The sequence below is a fragment of the Helianthus annuus genome, chromosome 7 (genome assembly GCF_002127325.2).
Source record: "Helianthus annuus cultivar XRQ/B chromosome 7, HanXRQr2.0-SUNRISE, whole genome shotgun sequence".
NCBI classification, from domain to species: domain Eukaryota; kingdom Viridiplantae; phylum Streptophyta; class Magnoliopsida; order Asterales; family Asteraceae; genus Helianthus; species Helianthus annuus.
In genome coordinates, this window is record NC_035439.2 from 125,181,092 (window position 1) to 125,200,530 (window position 19,439).

General features: G+C 37.2%; 1 protein-coding gene and 1 non-coding gene across 2 annotated transcripts; one reads left to right on the forward strand and one right to left on the reverse strand.

The window, feature by feature from the left end:
• The first annotated feature begins 3,384 nt into the window (after nucleotides 1-3,384).
• On the forward strand, nucleotides 3,385-3,537 carry LOC118480637. Its single transcript, XR_004863617.1, has one exon. It is a non-coding gene; the product is annotated as a U4 spliceosomal RNA (small nuclear RNA).
• Nucleotides 3,538-3,613: 76 nt separating this feature from the next.
• Nucleotides 3,614-5,989, reverse strand: LOC110868459 (protein WVD2-like 4). Its single transcript, XM_022117619.2, has 7 exons — nucleotides 5,838-5,989; nucleotides 4,952-5,415; nucleotides 4,820-4,869; nucleotides 4,635-4,719; nucleotides 4,485-4,556; nucleotides 4,276-4,383; nucleotides 3,614-4,131 (listed from the first exon to the last, which is right to left on the reverse strand). The coding sequence occupies exons 2-7, from the start codon at nucleotides 5,411-5,413 to the stop codon at nucleotides 3,817-3,819; spliced, it is 1,092 nt and encodes a 363-aa protein (XP_021973311.1). The 5' UTR covers nucleotides 5,414-5,415; nucleotides 5,838-5,989; the 3' UTR covers nucleotides 3,614-3,816.
• Between the last annotated feature and the right edge of the window lie 13,450 nt (nucleotides 5,990-19,439).

Below are 19,439 nucleotides of genomic sequence, written 5' to 3' on the forward strand. Positions count from 1 at the left end.
ATGGGGTCCACAAACACTACTCACGCAGTAACTCCTCTCAAGGTGAGCCCTTTCACGTCCTCTTAGCACGGTGTATCACACCCGGCTCACGCCCTAGGGCTGCCACCTCACTCGGGGCGTGAGACCATATATAACACATGGCCTTAGGAATTGGGCTAAAGACAATATTTCTAATAAGAACACGAGTCAAGGAGGACCCAACGACCAACATTATTACCTATTCAAAGAGCAAATCTCGTCCTAATGATATATTGATAGCAACAAGTTTTATTCATCTTAATTCTTTCCTAAACAAAATAAGGAATTGGGAGATCAAACATTCATAGAAATTGGTACTTATGTGAGTTTTCGTTTTAGTCTCTTCTCCAATCTTGATAATTACAAACCTTAACCTAATCCCCGACCTTTTGAATCACGATTTTCCAATCTTGATAATTACAAACCTTAACCTAATCTTCGACCTTTTGAATCACGATTTTGTTTGATTTAGGGTTCCAAGTTTGAACAAAAAGGAAGCTTCGGATTCGCAAATCGATTTGCGCTACAATTTTGATTTAGAGTTTAGTTACGTTTAGTTATGAGTTAAGTAGATGTTAGGTTTTTATTTCGTTTGGTCCTTGTTTGTTGTTTTTGATCTAGATGCCAGTGTTTATCTTGAATTCTTAATGTACGGTCCCTAGACTCAGTAGTTTTCTTTATTTTTATTATAAAACATAGATGCGACGTTATCATGTTATGTCGTTTATATTCAGACGGATTAAATAGTAAGTCAATCCCTGAAGGGACATTGTGGTGGTAAGATGCATCTCATCTATCGAAGAGGTGGAAGGTTCAACTACTCGAATGTGCAACTACAAACACATTCGGTTAATACGTATTGCATTACTGTTTGTTATAATAATTCAATTTAATGTTTTGTTCATTAAGTTGAAAGAGCAATATCGATGCATTAACTGTTGATGTGTGTGGATATAAGTCAAGATTAGATTATTTATGTACAACAATATCATCATTTATTAATAAGTGATGGCACTATGCAATCTAATATGGTAGTTAGTCAATCGGTTCAGTTGTAAGTCTCATCCAGCTTCCTGCTTTTCATTTAATTATCAATCTATTAATTCTTAATTGATTTAGTAAATCATTGCTATTAAAAGAAAAATAATAATAAAGAAGTAAAAAAGATTGAACAAGTGATGCGATTTAAAAAAAAAACCCAACTCTAATGTGGTTTTTATTTGAGAAAAAAAAACTCAATGTGGTATAATATCTAAAGTACTGAGTCAAGATACATGTATAAGTGTATAACTATGTAAACGAGTCAAGTCGCTAGTTGGCTACTCGAGATTATTTTGTTAAAAACTCATATCGAGCCGGACTTAGAAGTTCCGGCTAAAAAATAAACTTGTTTAACAACGAGACTGAGTTTGAGCTTCACTCATCGAACATGCCTATTATTTATACAAATGTCATTGGATGTATTTAATATAATAATAATAACAATAACAACTATTAAAACCTATATAAATTAGCAAACTTTTTGTGCATTATGACTTGTAAGTTGTGCTTTGAGTGTTTTTCAAAAAAAAAAACTTGATTTTTTTGTTTTAACCCAAAGGTTTGTACATTTTCCAATTTTAACCCTATATAATTTGTTTTTTTAACTTTAACCCAAAACTTTTCATTATTTGCAATTTAACTTCACAACTTTTATTACTTATACTTTTCATCTTTCGCAAATTTTCGTTTTACGTATAGTTCTAAAATTTTCGAGTTAATACGACGCAACGTACATGTGTGGTTCAACGTTTTTACTTCTATTTTTCCATGTTTGACAGGTTCGTCACAATACGCATATTATAGGTCGAGTCAGTGTTGGTTGTCAATGACGGTTGTGTGACATTAGTACTATTTGACACCGTTTTACGCCCCGCCGCAACGCGGGGTGTGCTTTGGGGATTTTTCAAAGAAAAAATTGTTATGCATATGGTTGTCGTAACGTTGGCTTTGGGGGTTTTCCAAAAAAAAAATTGATTTTTTTTACTTTTCACCCAAAAGTATTTGATAAATTACTTTTAACCTAAAACTATTTGTTTTTTACTTTTAACCCAAAACTTTTTATCTTTTACAATCTATCCTCATAACTTTTTTTACTTTCAACTTTAGTCCCTTATAGTTTTCATTTTCCGCAAATTTTGCGCTCTATGCTAGGTACTAAATTTTGTGACTTAACACATCACAGCGTGCGTCTTTGGCTTAACGTTTTTACGTTTTGTTCTAAATTTTGCGAGTTAACACGACGCAACGTGCGTGTGTGGGTGAACGTTTTTACATCGTCTATTTTTACCCCGTTTGACAGGTTTAACACAACGTGTGGGTCGTAGATCGACTTAATTATAAATAAAGCATCCCCGCCGCATTGCGGCGGGTCGTAATCCTAGTTATGTATAAAATTATAATACAAATAACTAAATATTTAATGAATAATAAACGAGCAAAGCTCAAGCTTGAAAAAAATTATTCACGATCCAATCTCGAGACTTAAAAGTAAAGCTCGAAACAATCCGAGCACAAACTCTGATAAGTTAAACGAGCCGAACTCAAGCTTAGACTGGCTCGCCTTGACTGGTTTACGCCCTTTTATTGCACAACGATATCATCATTTGTTACTTAAGTAATAACGAGCGAGTTTGGTAACATACCAAAGATGCGGTACGGGTCAAAACATGTTGGTTGTGTCGACCCGGAACCATTTGACCAAATTTTCTATATAATTAGTGTGTTGAATATGATTGAAAAAAATGTATTAGTTCAGTTTGTGAATAAAAGATTTCTTAAGTTTTATGAATTTAAAAACACATTTTGGGAGACCCTCGACCTATTTGATTTGTTCTGTCATTCCTGTTTAATTTGTTTCATTATGATCATCAATCTTCGTAACTTAATCACACTATGTGATTTATTAGTAACACTCAATATAATCTTGTCTGTAATAGCAGAAGTAAAGATTGAGAGTAGCTGAATGGTTAAGTGTTGAACCAGTAAGAGTTCTGAATTATTAAGTGCTGAACCGGTAAGAGGTCTGAACCATTAAGAGCCAATATAATGCTTAATAGTTCAGATGCAAATGTCTGACCAAGTCAGAGTGGAGGTCTTAACCATTCAGACTCTGTATAATACTAACCATTCAGAGAGACAAATGTCTGAACCATTCCGAACTATTAAGTGCTGAACTAGTAAGATGTCTGAACCATTAAGAGCTAAATGAAAAGCAGGTTTTGGGGTTAGAAAATGGATTTGTGAGTGATCCCACATCGGGGGAGGGTATGAATGAAAGCTGGTTTGGGGGTGTATAAAGTGATGGGCTAGGGGTACAGTTAAGGCATCTTTGTGCTTGGGGCAATGACGCAGCTAATGAGGTAATAACCGAGGCGCGTCAATTGCTGGTTGAAAACTATTTCCAAACCCCCTCCTCGGCTTTGGGTCTCCCTTTGCCGTCGAGAATTTCTGGAAGGACTCCCTTTTCAGGGTAAAGTCCTACAATTTCTAGTTATAAAAAAAACAGAAAAACTTCATATCAACTTATTTTAGGAAACTTTGTGAAAGTCACGTGTTACGTATATTGTTTTAATTATGATACATAACACATCTGCAACGAGGACGAAAAGCAAATCATACATCATATAAACCAGTAGAGCATTGAACATGTGACGAAAACTTACAGTCGCTATTCACAACACAGAAAAACTTATTAACTTGAAAAACAGAAAACGAACTCTATTACATATACAGATATTAAACAAATCACCGCGTGATTCAACCTTCAACTTCAACAGGATTTGGCGACACACTTTCATGGGATTGTTCATTACATTCTTTCTCTTCTTCAACAGGCTTCTCACTCGAGTTTTCAGATTTGACTTCACTTTTAGAGGGCGGAGCTTTGGGTTGAGACTTTCTAATCGTCTTTTTAGCGCCAGAAATGTCTTTGCCACCGTTTGTTGCGTTGGCATCAGGTGATGCAGTCTTGTTTCTAGTGACACGTGGGCTAACCGACACCCCATTGGTGGCTGCACCCACATTGCTCTTGTTCCTGCCAAGTTTCGGAGATTTTGGGCGTGTCGTTGGTATCTGTAGACAAAACGTATACATAAACAAGAACCCAAAATATATTTAGATACGATCAACAAATAAACAGATGTGGCAACAAAGATTAATACTTTGAAAAAGAAAATTTGATTATGATGAAAACGAAAATCGGGATGATACAAGTACCTTCTTCAAGTCGACTTTCGGAGGGGGTTCTTTGTAAAATTTTGGCATCGGTGCAGCTTTAAACATCAAAGTCTTTCTCAATTGTTTTATCTCCGCTTCTTGGTTTTCCTGCATAATCAACATAACATGTTAACGGTAGTCTTTGTCACGCGATCAACGCGTTCAATTATACACGTTCGTTTGTTAATGAAATATTCAAAGGCGAAAACCTTTGACTTCTCTTGCAAATTGGTTTTTTCCGCTTCTTTTGCATGAATCTTCTCCTCTATCTTTGAGAAAAACTAGTTCACAAACAATCAAACCGTCAACAAAGTAACGAAAGAACCAAACGTATAGATGTTGAAATTCGAAATAATTACCTCTTTTCGCTTTTCTGCGCGCTCTTCCAACCTAGAAGAAAAGCCCACCACAGTGTTCTTATGCTGTCCACCGGGGGTAACGCTTCTGATCATCAAGATAAATCCATAAAAAAATCAATTCTTTAAATTTGATTAAACGAAAATACATATATGAAATAAAGGCCAAATTCTTGAAATATACATACGAGGGGTCTGCAGAAGGAGGACCATCTTCACTTCCATTCGGCTTTTTAGGCTAAACCAAACAAGATAACAACAACATATCTGAACAACATGACAAACTAAAAGCTACCAAGAAAAGAAATTTACGGAATTACCCTTGATACGAGCGCATTTGGACCCGATTCCTTTGTCTTCATACCGGTGGAAGCTCTTCTATTAGCAGGATTCGACGCATTCGCATTAGATAATGTGGTCCGAGCCTTCACGGGGTGCCCATCCATGCTACTTCTCATGGACTCATTGTTTCGGGGTTTCGCAGGGGAAGTTAAACTTTGCGTTAAACGCGAATTCGGCTTCGTCTTCGTCTTACTACCCGATGGACCGCCTTTCGGCGCGTTTTTCGCCACTTCATTGTTCTTTGAAGTACCCTCATTAGTACTAACTTCCTCATTAGTACTAACCTCAACCGAATTTGAGATTTTCGACTCGTTAACATCCTCACAAGATTCACTCACTTCCAATGTTGTTGACTCAACTTCATTTGACTTTTGTTGACCCACCACATTATTTTCCACACCATTTTCATCTTCCACATGAACCCCATTACCAGATATCATTTCTGATCAATACCCATCACAAGAAACACAAATTCAAAATCTTTTTTCCATACAAACTAACAAATCATAAAAATTGTTCGATTTCGATAAAACCCACAAAAATTTAACAAGAAAACATCACAAAGATCCAATCTTTATGGTAAATTTAGGGTTTTAAACAATAAAACCCACAGATTTGATCAAATTTAATACTATAGCAGTCATTTTCACTCTAGACAGACCAACATCAAGCATAAACAATCACTTTCATATCAAATTTACAATAAATAATGCTGAAAATATTAATACCCACAAGATCAAGAATCAAAAATTGAACAAAATATAACAAACCCACGTGTTGAAACTTGAAAAAGATTAAAGATTGAATAAATCAAAGTAATTTCACAAAAAAAGATTATAGATTTAGAACAAAACACATGCATACCTAATGGGTTTGATTTGTACTTGTGAAGAACAAGACAAAGATTCTTCCTTTAAGTCTTTAAATTCAAATGCTGCAATAAAAATGGTTTCTTGATTGATATGTGTGTGAGAAAGAAAGAGTTCAGTAGGGTGTGGGGGATCATGTAAGAAAATGGTGGGATGGGGTTAACTGCATTGTGTAATGACCAATTTGCCCCTGTGGTAACTGTTTTGGTAAATGTGTTTTAGCCGTTGGGACAGTTTTAAATGCATAGAGTACAAGTGGTTTTGAAGGTTGATTATGCATGGAATATGCACTAGTTTTTGTGAAGTTACTAGAATAACCTTGTGGAAGTTTGGTTTGTTTTGTCCATAATTAATCAAATTATTAGCTGGTGTGTATGTGTATGGTGTATACCCATGTGCTGCCAGCTCATATGGAGGGTAAATTGGGCAGCAAATATGATGAAATTGATTTTGTCTTTTATGTTTAAAATATATATGTTGTATGTTTTTGAAATAATGCAACATATTTTTATAGTAATATTCAGATTTCGGGTAGACACTTTCCTATGTTGACCAAGATTTGGTTTCAGAAATTCAAATTATGATACATGTCATCATCGGAGTTTAATATTAATTTACTAGGTTATAAACACGTGTATTATATGAGTTTAATAAATAAAAGAGTGAATTGCAAGAATTGTCCTTTATTTCTTTGCCTCTTTCCAGGCGGTGTCTTTTATATTTAAAATTGACGAGTTTTGTCCTTTATGTTTAAAAATCAAGCACGTTTTACCCTTTGGCCCTAACACAGTTTATTTCCCCAGTTAAATTTGATCACGTGCAGGTCACGTGAGGATAGTTGTGTCATTTAATGTTTACCCCGAGCATTTCCCCCCAATTTAAATAACCCCAAACCCCCATTCTTCCCATTTCCCCCAAATCGTTCATCATCAGGAACTCACATGAACATCGATCTTTCCCCAAATTGAAGATGGTGATGTGCCGATGTGGTAAAGAAGCAATAATCTTGACTTCTTGGACTGACAATAACCCTGGTCGCAGATTCTATGGTTGTCCAGATCAAGGTTCAACATGTGGATTCTTAGGCTGGTATGATCTCACAAGGTGTCAACAATGCATGGACATTATCCCAGGTTTGCTTAGGGCAAGGAAAAACCTTGAAGCTGCTAACAGAGTTCTTGTATACACAGTTCTTGTAGTGCAAATATGCACAGTTTTTGTAAAATGTAAGTTTGGCCAAGTATTGTATCCAATGTTTTAAAAACCGGTAAATACCGGCCGGTTATACCGGTATTACCGTTTTCAGATGTAAATCCGGTACGAAACACCCCGGTAAATAAGTGAAACGACACAAGGTTTGTACCGGCGGTAAAATCCGGTATACCGGTTTGAAACGTAATACCGGTACCGACACAGGGTTATTTTAGTTTGAGTTGATACTTATTTTCAATATATATGTTACTTATCTTATGTGATTTTTATATATTATGAATTTATGATTATTCGTAACCAAAAGTTCTTATTTAATATTGTATGAAACGAAAATAGTTGATGTATTCAACTATTTTCAATTATCTTTTGGATTATTTTTTTATTATGGATTTACTTTTGGATTCTCTTTAAATACGTAATCATTCATTTTTTGATTAACTTTTGAGTTAATGTTGTAATTTATGAAATTATAGAGTTACCTAGTCAACCCGGTTGAACCGCTCGGTACAACCTGGTTCAACCGGTTGAACCATTTTTTAGCCTAATCCGGTTTGATCTAAAAACCGGTTTTTAAAACATTGATTGTATCTTTAAACTAGTGTTAATCAATATATGTGTTAATGAATGTTGAATGTGTTTATGAATATTGTGGACATGAAAGAAATGACCATTAAAGTGGCATTTAGATTGAATTAAACCTAGCCATTTAGATGTGCAAAAACCTTGCTATTTGACCCATTTCAATACAAAGTGACTGACCATAAAAGTGGCCATTTAGATGTGTAAAAACCTGGCCATTTGACCACATTAAAACCTGTACAAAGGTTGGCCATTTGACCACATTAAGTCCTGAACAAAACCTGACTATTTGACCCATTTCAATAAGCAAAAAACTGACCATGAAACCTGCTTAAAACCTGATCAGAAACTATGACCATTTGACCCATTACAAAAGCACAAAACTGACCCATTTAGACATATACATACAGCTGAGCCATTTAGACATAAACTAAACTTCTCATTGCCAACATTTGGCCAAAAAACAGTACATAGGCTGCTGATACAAAGTGCAAATTACAAAATACCATAACCTAAGTAGCAAAAGACAAGACAGTTTTTGAAGTAGCTTACATACATAAACCTTAAACCTAACAATCATCCTACTAAGCTTGTGCACCCCTTCCACTATTCTCACCCTTGCATGTCCTGATATTATGCCCCTTGGCCCCACACTTGGTACATTTTCCTTTTGTGTTTTTCTTTGTGAGCCTTCCAGTAAGTGCCAAGTCCCCCATTTCAACGGCTGACCTCTTCATTGCCTTCTTGGGTCTGCCAACTTGGGTGTGATGCTTGGGTGGTGTGATGGTTATGGGACACTGAACTTTAGCCCATATAGTTTTTCCATTGATTGGGTTAATCTTGTGTGAGTAAACCAACTTCCACCTTTACATTGTGTACACAGGATGCACCTAACTCTCCAAAGCCCCAACCCTTCCACCAGTAGCTCCCATTTAACTTGGAAAACAAACTGGGTTAGGGCCAAAGGGTAAAACGTGCTTGATTTTTAAACATAAAGGACAAAACTCGTCAATTTTAAACATAAAGGACACCGCCTGTAAAGAGGCATAAAGATAAAGGACAAAACTTGCAATTCACTCTAAATAAAATACTAAATATTTAGTAATGATAATTTATCACTAATGTTTTTGTTTAGCGGCTAAATTTATACATCATGAGGATTAAACCCCTGACCTTTTACTACCTTGAGCTCTATCTAACTCACCAACACCGCTGGGCTATGGATCATTATTGTTTATTTAATTAACTTTTTAAAATTAGAGTAAAATGCAATTTGCGCCCTATGATTTAGGGGCTGGATCAATGTTTGTCCCTCCTTATTCTTTGTTTTACTTACTTTTTTTCTTTGCATCCCTACTATCATCTCCCAGTTACATTTTTGTAATCTCACCAGAGGGACTCATTTGCAAACCCAACCATCATCATCATCATCATCATCATCATCATCATCATCATGTACACCATCTCCTTTCTCTCTCTCGTCCTTGAATACCAAAAAACCAAAACCCACCGCTCTCAACTGCCACCTGCAAACACCATTGTTTGCAACCCACCCAACACCATCACAACCATCTGCACCATCATTCTTGTCAACCACCAGACCATAACCAACACTCAACTCCATCTACATAACCACCACTCATATACCATTCATCCAACCTGCAACCTTCAACCTCTAAAACCATGGCTGCACCATCGTACCTCCATCTAACCACAATCAACCTCGCTACACCACCACCACCACTGAAACCCACCATGCCATGATTTGGGTGTCATAAGCTATTATATCATCAAAACCCCCTATTTCAATTTGCTAATCAAAGCAAGATTGCAAGATCCAATTAGTTTCAAGGTAGGCCCTTATGACCCTCTTCAATTCAAGATCTGGTTTCTGTCCATGTTGAATTTCTGATACCCACTTGAATCTTGAAACTGCTTCTTGAATTTGGGATTACATATATGTGCAGAAAGGGGTTAGCTGCGTAGATTTGATAAAGGAAAGTAAAGTGCAGGTTTTGGGGATATTAAAATGAAAAATCATCTAAATGATGTGTTAGAAAAATCAATTAAATTAAATGTATGCGAGATTTAGGATTTGCATATTTTGTGAATTTATTATCAGAAATTGTTCATTGTTCTTACGATTTCTCTTTTACAAGCTTTAGGAGATATATAAATTGCATTTTGGTGAAAATTGCAATTTGCGACCCTGTTGTAAAGATGTAATTTCCTTGTTTTTTAATGTTCATTTAATAGAGAGATAATGGGAAAGACACACATACCTAAACTAGGTAAAACACATGAACTTAGATGCGAGAATTAAAAAGGAGGTACAAACAGTGATCCTGCTACTAAACCACATGGACGTAAATTGAAGTTTACTCTTTAAATTAAGAAATATTCTTTCAAAATTGTGACACGTGACGCAACTTATATCTAATACGCTACTTTTTTTTAACTTGATGCATAAACAACTCATTAGATAAGACAAAGTCTTACAAACATGACATGCTAATGAAGGACGACTGGGTCGTCTTCAAGATGGGATCATGGGTTCGTTCCAGGTTCGTGAAGTTGTGCTAGATGGAGGTGTTTGACAGTGGTTTTCATTGAATTTAATTAAAAATGGTCATAGGTTTAAATGAGTTTCAAGATGTGTGCCCCCATCCCTTTAGGGTTAAAATGAGTTGGAGTGGGTTCAAATGAGGTGACATCATTCTGTTGGTTGGATCCATGGGTTATAAACGGATTCCAAGATTGTCCCCTTCCACCCTAATACATGTGTTGATTTGAGTATAAGAAAGTACATTCGGGTTGATATGGGTTGACTCAAATTAAACGTGTTAGGATGAGTCGACTCATACTAAACAATGAGTTGGAATTAGTCACTTATAAAACATTTGATAACTTATAATGGATTAAAATGGCCAAGCACCATCCACGACCATTGTTTGTTGTCACAACCTATCGGTCATTCTCTCCACCAATTCCACCACTACCACCCCAATTACAACTAAAATTAACGTTGTCGGCAACCTGACCTTTTCTGTTGTCGCCGCAATCACCAATGTCTCCGTACTGCCTTCTTGGACGCTACATATTTGGTCACCACCACCATAACCGTCGCCTCCACGTACACTTATCATTGCTATCTCCTCTACTTGGGTCTCGTTACGGCGACTAATACCCTTATCCACTAGACGTTATAAAAAATATTTTTAGTAGATGAACCTATTTTAATACTTTTATTTCTTAAATTAAACGTTTTAATCCAAGTTAATTTATTCCAATCAATTTTACCCAAACCAAAAGTGATATTTCATTGAGTCGACTGTTCTAGTCCAAACTCGTTTTCACTCAAACTAGTTCTTACATGAATGCACTCTGACCCAACAACTAACCCGACCCGTCTTGCGAGACATAGATAAGATAGATTCTCATATTTCAAATTGCCCATATTGTTTTTGCTTATATTAATTTGTGTTTTGATACACGTTGCAATAATTAGAAATCTAGAACAAAATAAATGCAAAGTCTAGAACAAAATAAATGCAAGTTGTGGAAATTATTTATGAGATAAGATCTGAAGAATTTATTTATTAATTAAAAAGCAAATCAAAGTATCATCATATTTGCCCATATCGGCTTTTATCATTTTTAACGAACAAATACAACTAATTTATTAAAGCACTATCTTATAAACCCGTTTATTATAAATATAAAAAAACTTAAATTGAATAATATGTTAATTTATAAGTGTTACAAACCCGTGTATTACACATGTAAAATATAAAAAAATGTAAATCATACTTCTATATAATAATGATCACATAGTTAAAAAAATATAATAGTAGTATAGGGTGACGTTTGGCTACAAAGTCTATTTTTCCTACGAAGTGTACAAAGTCATAAAACACTACAATTTCAACTATAAACACACTTAAAACCCATAAATAATAGAGTGGAGATCACTAAAACACAATATCCAAACCCTAACAGTCCATAAAAACTTCAAATACACCATCGTAGAATTATGAATATAAAACACAACATGATAATCAACATAAAACGCACTAATGTTAGTCATTTGATAATCAAAGCCTTATAATCCAAAACACAACACAAAACCCACAAACATGGCGTTTTAGTAATCTTCACTTTGTTATTTGTGAGTTTTGAGTGTGTTTTATGATTGACATTATAGTGTTTTATGACTTTTTACACTTTGTAGGAAAAATGAACTTTGTAGCTAACTCTCACCCTAATAGTATAATCTAATTATTGCATTTTTCTATTAGTATTAATATAAGGATGGTTTAGTAAAAAAGATCTAATTATTGTATATTATTTATTTTACGATAATATTTAATAAAATACATTATATTTATCTAATAATATTAATTAAATAGTGCATCCTAATATGGTTATTAACATATTTAAATTAAATTTATTATATAAGTAAGGATAAGGAATAAAAAATATTTTAAAATAAAATGTAAGTCTAAATTGTAAGGTTGAAGGGAAGAGTGACACATGACAATAATTAGATTCTTATATTAAAAGTTAAATTAGATTTGATGTTTTATTTGTAACCTTACCATCTTTATCAATAATTAAGAGTTTAAATCATTTGATTTTAGAAATATATGTAGTTAATCTTAATGAGATTTCTATTCCCGATTAAAGTAATTATAATAATCCATAAACAATTAAATTGGAGATATTAATAATAATAAAAAATAATAATACTTTTGTTATAGATAATAACTAGAATTGATTCCCCGCGTTGCGGGGCCAGTATTTTTAATGTGATTTGAGCGTACCGATATACATATACATATACATATACATATACATATACATATATATATATATATATATATATATATATATATATATATATATATATAGGTACGGGATCAGGAGAAAACGCCCTAAAGTGTGAGAACGGTGAGAACACATCCTGGCCCAACACGTGGCGCGGGATATGATCAGGGCGTGATGGGTTTTTCTGTCTTTTCAATCTTCTTTTATTTCCCAATTTTGCGTAACATGCTGTTTCATTTTTGGCGTCTAAGGTTATTTTGGCGTTAATTATATTCATTAACGAATTGGTGTTTTATTTTTTCTTAGATCTGTCACGTTGAATTAACTGTTTTGTGTCACACAGATAATTTTTTTGGCGTTATAACGTTTCCCTGGTCAATTTTTTTGGCGTTTTGTGGCGTTGTATAATAATTCACTACGAGTCATTAATATTTTCATAAGATTACAACAAGACCAAATGTTTTTTATGGCGTTTAGTCAATTTTTTTGGCGTTTAATACATTGACAAGGTGCTTTGCTAGCACCCGTTCTCACAGTTTCATACTATTAGCGTTTTGGTGTTTCTGTTTTTGGCGTTTTATATAATAATGTGTTTTATTAGTAGAGAATTAGATAACAAACAATAGATAATTATATAACAAAACAATAGAAAATGAAAAAGAAAAAAAAATTAAAAATGGTAATCTAAATTCTCATCCAAATGTCGTTCAAAAAAAAAATTCTCATCCAAATCTTCACTGTCATCAGCCTCTTCTTCTTGAATTTATTTTGGCCCCACAGAATATTGCAAAAGATATGTCTTCATCCTTGCCTCCATTGAAGTGGTCTGAAAAGACCTTCAATGATCTTGAAAAAAGTTTCAAGTTCCCGGAGAGTTGTGGTGCCATTTATCCCAAAGAAGGGCAGACGGCTGCACAGGCTCCGGCTGGTTACATTACCTTATTTTGGGAGTACTTCGCGGACGGAAACTTCCGGCTGCCGACAACAAAATTTGTTCTTGAAATTCTGGGTTATTACAAGTTCCACTTATCTCAGCTACATCCTATGGGGATGGTTCGAATACGACACTCTGAATCCCTTTGTCAATCCATAGATATTGTACCATTGGTTGAGCGATTTTGAGTTTTCTACCAGTTGCACTGTTCTCAGGGGTTTTACTCGTTTATGCAACGTTCTTCGGTGAAAAAGATCCTTCTTACCCCTCCGAAATCATTCCATGAGTGGAAATCAAAATTCTTTTTCATTAAATCAGGGGTGATCCAAGTGAAAATGCATTTTCGATGTGCAGATGAAATTCAGCCAGAAAACTTAGACGCTCCGGCCACTGAAATCTGGTATCAAGATATTAAAGAGATTCCTTCCATTCAATTACCTGAAAGGGCTTTGGTTGCTGCCAAAATGAGTCTTTTTTTGGAGAGCAGATCGCCGTGACAAACCGGTATATGTGGAAGACAAAACTAGTAAGTCATGAAAACCTTTTCTTGCATTATGTGAAACTGTTTGTTATCGGTTTTCCTTCTGCAGATGTTGCCTTATACGTGGTGGCGTATAAGAGAGAAAATGGGAAAATGACAACAGTCCAGTTAGGTGCTGATTAGGAGCCATGGTACCATCAGATGACAAAGAATTTTGCGCACCCCAAGGATGCTGACTTGGAGGCGCAACCCTCTGTTGATGTTGGTAAGTTCCTGTTTTGCATTTTTCATCTAATATTGCAATATTACTCTTTGCTGATATCGCGCTTTGGGTAATATTGCAATATGACTTCCTTTGGATAGGTGAGTTGATCAATTTAGGCGTAGGCCCTGAATCAAAAAAGAAGAAGGCGGACGTTCCCAAGGAAGAGAAGAAGAAAGGTACGCGCCTTGTGTCTGATTCTTGGTGTGATTACGTAGTGGTGTCTGACTCATTGGAGGGTCTTGCACCTATAGCTGTGAAACAACCTAAGGCGGAGCCTCGAGACACCGCGAACATCCCAGTATCAAACCCGGATGAACCCATTGATGTGGAGTCTAGTCCCGAGCCATTGGTGAGAACTAAGGCGGTTAAAAGAAAGAAGCCTGAAGGTGAAGCTGAGGCGCAGCCCGCAAAAAAGATAACAAGGAAAAAATTGGCAAGAAAGGCAATCTGGACGCCTTTGCTGCGAAGTTTAACCCAGGTGAGTGTCTTGCTCAGGTTTCCGTTTTTATCATATAATAAGATGACCTTGTACATTTTTCTTTGTAGAAAAACCTGTTTTATCCATTCAAGAAGAATCGTTATTTGTTTTCAATGATGACCGTCTGCCGTCACCCCCCCTGAATCTGTTAATGAGAATTTACAAGAGGGTATAAAGTCTGTGGAAGCGGAGATGAAGAAAACTGTTGAAGCGGAGGTAGAGAAGACTGTAGAGGCGGAGGTGGAGGTGGAGAAGGCTGATGCTGGAGTTACCAAGCCAGTGTCTCCTGAAGTTGTGGCGCCCGCGCAGGGCCCTGAAAAGAAAAAATCCATCATTGAGGAAGAAGTACCTGTGGTAACCATTCCCTCTACCTCTGCACCCACTTCCAAGCCTCCCAAAGATAATGTTGAAGAAAATCCAGAAAATATTGAGTATCAAGCCTTTATTGTTCATGATGAAGAGGAAGACTCTCCCTTCCGCCCAGATGAGACTCCGGGGGATTATTACTATAGGACTTATTCGGAGAAAAGAGCTTCTGACATCCATGCGCATGTATGGAAATTGAAACAAGGCGATACATTCTCTGATTGGCAAGTGTGCCGTGATTGGCTGCAGGGTGCTTTTTCGCCTGCTGAAATCAAGTTCCAAGAAGAACAATCCCATGATTGTACCTACCACTCATACCTTCAATAGACTGCCAGCTCAACTTTGACAACTCATTGGATAGTGCGCGAGTGGCATAGTATGCACAAAGAGTGGGATGCTGTTGAAGCTTCCAAAAAAGAGGTTGCTGAAGAAAAAGAAAAGGTTGCTGTTTTGAGAGCTAAGCTTGAAGCTGATCAAGCCAAATTTGAGGGTGAGCAGAAGACAGAAGAGTGGTTAGCTATGAGCTGGAAAAAGAAGGCTGAAGCAGAAGCTGCTCAGCTTGTGGAAGCTCGCAAGCGGTGGAAAGAGGTATGTGAAAAAGATAATAATGAAAAGAGGGTTCTTCGAAATGACATTGTCAATCTCAAGGTGGAGATTGAGAAGTTGAAGAAAGAGAAGGCTGACGTAGAAGCTGCCCGCGAGGAAGCTCGTTCTCGCAGGGAAAGAAATGAGCAGAGAGAGGTACAAACTTGCGCAACTCTTACCCTTAGAAATAAGGAGATTGAGGAACTTACCTCTTTATTAATTGAACAGGAACAAATCCAAGCAGAACTTGAATCTGCGAAAAAAGATTTGCAACTTGCAAAGGTTGAAACAGCTGAGGCTATGCACCGACTCACCGATACCGAAGAAAAACTTGAAAGCTCCGAAACTGCTAGGGTGATGGCGGAAAGCTTAGTTGAACCTTTGAAGAATAACATGTTGTGGATGAAACATCACGGGATCATAAATGTAAGGATCTCGACCCCTTTGTATTATGTTGGATAAGTTTGTGTATAAACTTATTGTGACTTTGTCTGCGCAGGTTGCAAATTCAATCCTGAACTCAATTGATTTGGACCAGACTGTTGCTAACCTGATGGTAACTGCGCGCCACGACGGCTATGCGCAAGGATATGCAGAATGCACTCAGCAAGTCACCAATGCTTTAAGAGTTAACTGGGATACCAGTAGGTCTGCCACCCGCGGGGTTGACACTGGTGCTGCTCATGCAACTGCCAAAGAAGAATACAATAATCTGCGCCTCCCGGTGATGGATTTGGTGACTACTACGCTTCAGTCTGAGAACTTTGTGGATCAACTGAAAGAAATATTTCCTGATGAAGCGGATGCTTCAGATGAAGAAGACCTAGATTAGGTCGTAACTTGTAGTTGTTTTTGTTGCTTGAACATGTTTGGGATGTTGGATCCCTTTTTGTGATGTTTTATGAATGTGTCTTGCGCACATATAACTTTTGATATATATAGTGTGTGTTTGGTTACAATATTTGCACGAGTACAATTACTTTGTTTAGGTGACACAAATAAAGATGGTATAAAGCTCATGTGTGAACATAGGACTGGACCTTTCCGCAGTGTCATGTGACTGCGGTTGTTCATGAGACTTGTTTTAAGATTACCATAATGTTTTTGTGTACACCAAAAGAAATTGCATGCATTTGTAACAACACATAAAATGGCGTAATGTAAGTAACAGACTTTGCATTAATAGATGATAAGGCGCAAAGGACGATAGGTACAAAGCTGCTAAGATTACATTTAGGATAATTAAGATAATTTAAGTTTGATGCGCATGTAAGTAGCTATCCTTGTGTTATATTTTGACAAGTTGTAAGAAACCTGTCAAATATAAAGGAAGCTAAGATTACATGCGTGGTGCATCACCTTGGATCATGCAAGTTTGTTTTGCTTTCTTGTTGCTTGGTCCTTCGTCTCCGCGGGTGATCTGGCGAATCTCTTTTCACACATTCTGCACCAAATGAGTAAGTTCCCCGCTTTTGAGTGCCTTTTCTATTTCGGTGCGCAGGCTGATACAGTTGTCAGTGGTGTGACCTGCATCCTTGTGATACTCGCAATAAAGATTCGGATCTTGTCCCCTCTTGTTTTTCATCTGCTGTGGCGGTTTAAACTGGTAATTTTCAGTGCTGAGAACCTCCGCATGAGTTTTGGTTAGAGGTGTCCATTGTCTTTCATGGTTTTCTTGCTTAACTTCTTTTTGTGCCGCGATTTTGTTGATTGTTGCGCGAGCATCTTCTAAAGAGTATGCGCTTGAAGTTGAATCTTTCTAATTTTTCTTGAACTTTGGACCACTGTTTCCGCTCATGTCTTGAGGACGATTCTGAGGCAACGACGGTCGATTGGAGCTTAAGTTGCGCTCAGTTTGAGCGTAAACTTTGGCCGCTGCCATCAATTTCTCCCAACTCTTTGGCAACCCCTCAGTTCCTGATAACACCTTGATCATGTCATCACATCGCACCACATATTTGAACTGTGCGTGAATTAGGTGTTCATGCACATCACCAATTTCCAACACCTCTTTGTTCATCGCTCCACCAGATGTTCATGACATCTGCGGAGTCACGGATAGAGCGTCGTTGCTGACTAAAGTGGACCAAAAATTTATCCTTGAGATCAATCCAGGATGTTAGTTTACCTGTTGGTAGGTTGTCAAACCAAAGGTGTGCAGCACCTGTGAGGGTTTGAACGAACAAGTGACACCACATAGGTAATGTCCATCCACCGATTAGCCCTGCGCTACTGAACAAGCGTAAATAATCATCAGGATCTGTCAGCCCATTAAACTTTCCAACATTAGATGGTAACTTTGCGTGCTCAAACGGAGCAAACGCAATTTCCCTGACAAACTTAGAATTTTCAGCTGCTTCGGCTGGTCGATAGATCAAATTATAATCATGCTCTGCATCTGGGTTGTACACCGCATGAATTTTTGGCATATAACTGGCATGATCCTTCTGTAACCGATTGAAAACACTCATGCTATCACCTTCATCATAGGTTTCATCATATTTCTCGGTTTGGGCGTCCCGCTTTTGCGATAAGCGCGGGCCCAACCTTTAATGAACAAATTGTAATCTCTGGGAGTGTTGCTCTTCACGATGATCCCGACGTCTAGCGCCAGAATGAGTAGGCTCATATCTGGTGCGAGACTGGGAATTAACTTCTGTATCTTCGACCGACATGTACGATGGTGAATCATAATGTAAAACTCGAGGTGCGGTTGGGGTTCGCACCTGAGCTGCAGGTCTACGTGCCTGTGATTCTGTCTGAGCGGTTTGTGCACAAAGTTGTGCATAAACTGCATTCAAGGCCCCCTGAGATTTAACAAACCAAGATATCGGAGTTTCACCAGGAGGTAGGATTGAACTGATCGGAATTTCAGGTTGAACTCATGGAGTAATAAGATCGTTCACATGATTCGCATCATGTTGAACATCGTTATCATCGGACGCTTCTTCCACAATTCCGCCGACCCGAGAAGCATAAGCAAAATTGCCTCTGTTCTCGGATCGAGGACCTGGTGGTTGGTTTGATGGACCTTCTGCCATTGAAAATAGAGAGAAAGAAATCGAATGAGAAGATGAGAATAAAAGTAGAAATCGGTGGGCGCCAATGAAGAAACAACATATCCAAATGACCGGGATCATTCAGATCTGGGGGTAGGGTTTCTGCATAAAAAGGTTAATCCTCCCGTCGATTGCTGATGGGAACTACTTCGTCGGAAATCTCTGCAAAACAAAAACGGTGTTAGCTCGCCACGGGGAGAACGGGGGTTCTCTCCGTGACCACCCTCCGGCGTGAGAATAAGTACAGTGATCTCAATGAAGATGAAGTAGTGATAGTGAAAGTAAGTGAAAGTCCATGATTAGATCGTACCTGAATTCTCAGATTTATAACCGAAGTTTGGCGCCAAAAATGTAACGGAGATAATAACGGAATTCTCTTTTCCGTTTATTAGTTATCTCCCCATCCATGCATACGAATCGTGAGTTTGATCAAATGGCTGGGGAGATGCCATGTGGAAAGTGGTTCGTTATAGATCTGCCTCTAAGTCATTGCCATCATCGTGATTTAGATGAGCGTTTAAGATGCTGCCACATCACATTCGGTTATAACCGAATGAAGCTATGCGCGATGATCACTTAAGGCCTTCTAGAAGATTCCTTTTACTTTTGCCACGTGTCCATTCTGTTATAACAGAAAAGATTCCTTTTGTTCAAGTCCTTATTTCCTATGCTCGGATATGTTCAAGACTTGTCTCTCGTTAAATCTTCAAGCTTAACTGTACCCTTGCGCGGGCCCGCGCGAGGGTGTTAATTGAACATTTGTCTTTCCTTTCTCCGGCGCATGGTTATTGAAGACTGATCTTTCCCAAAT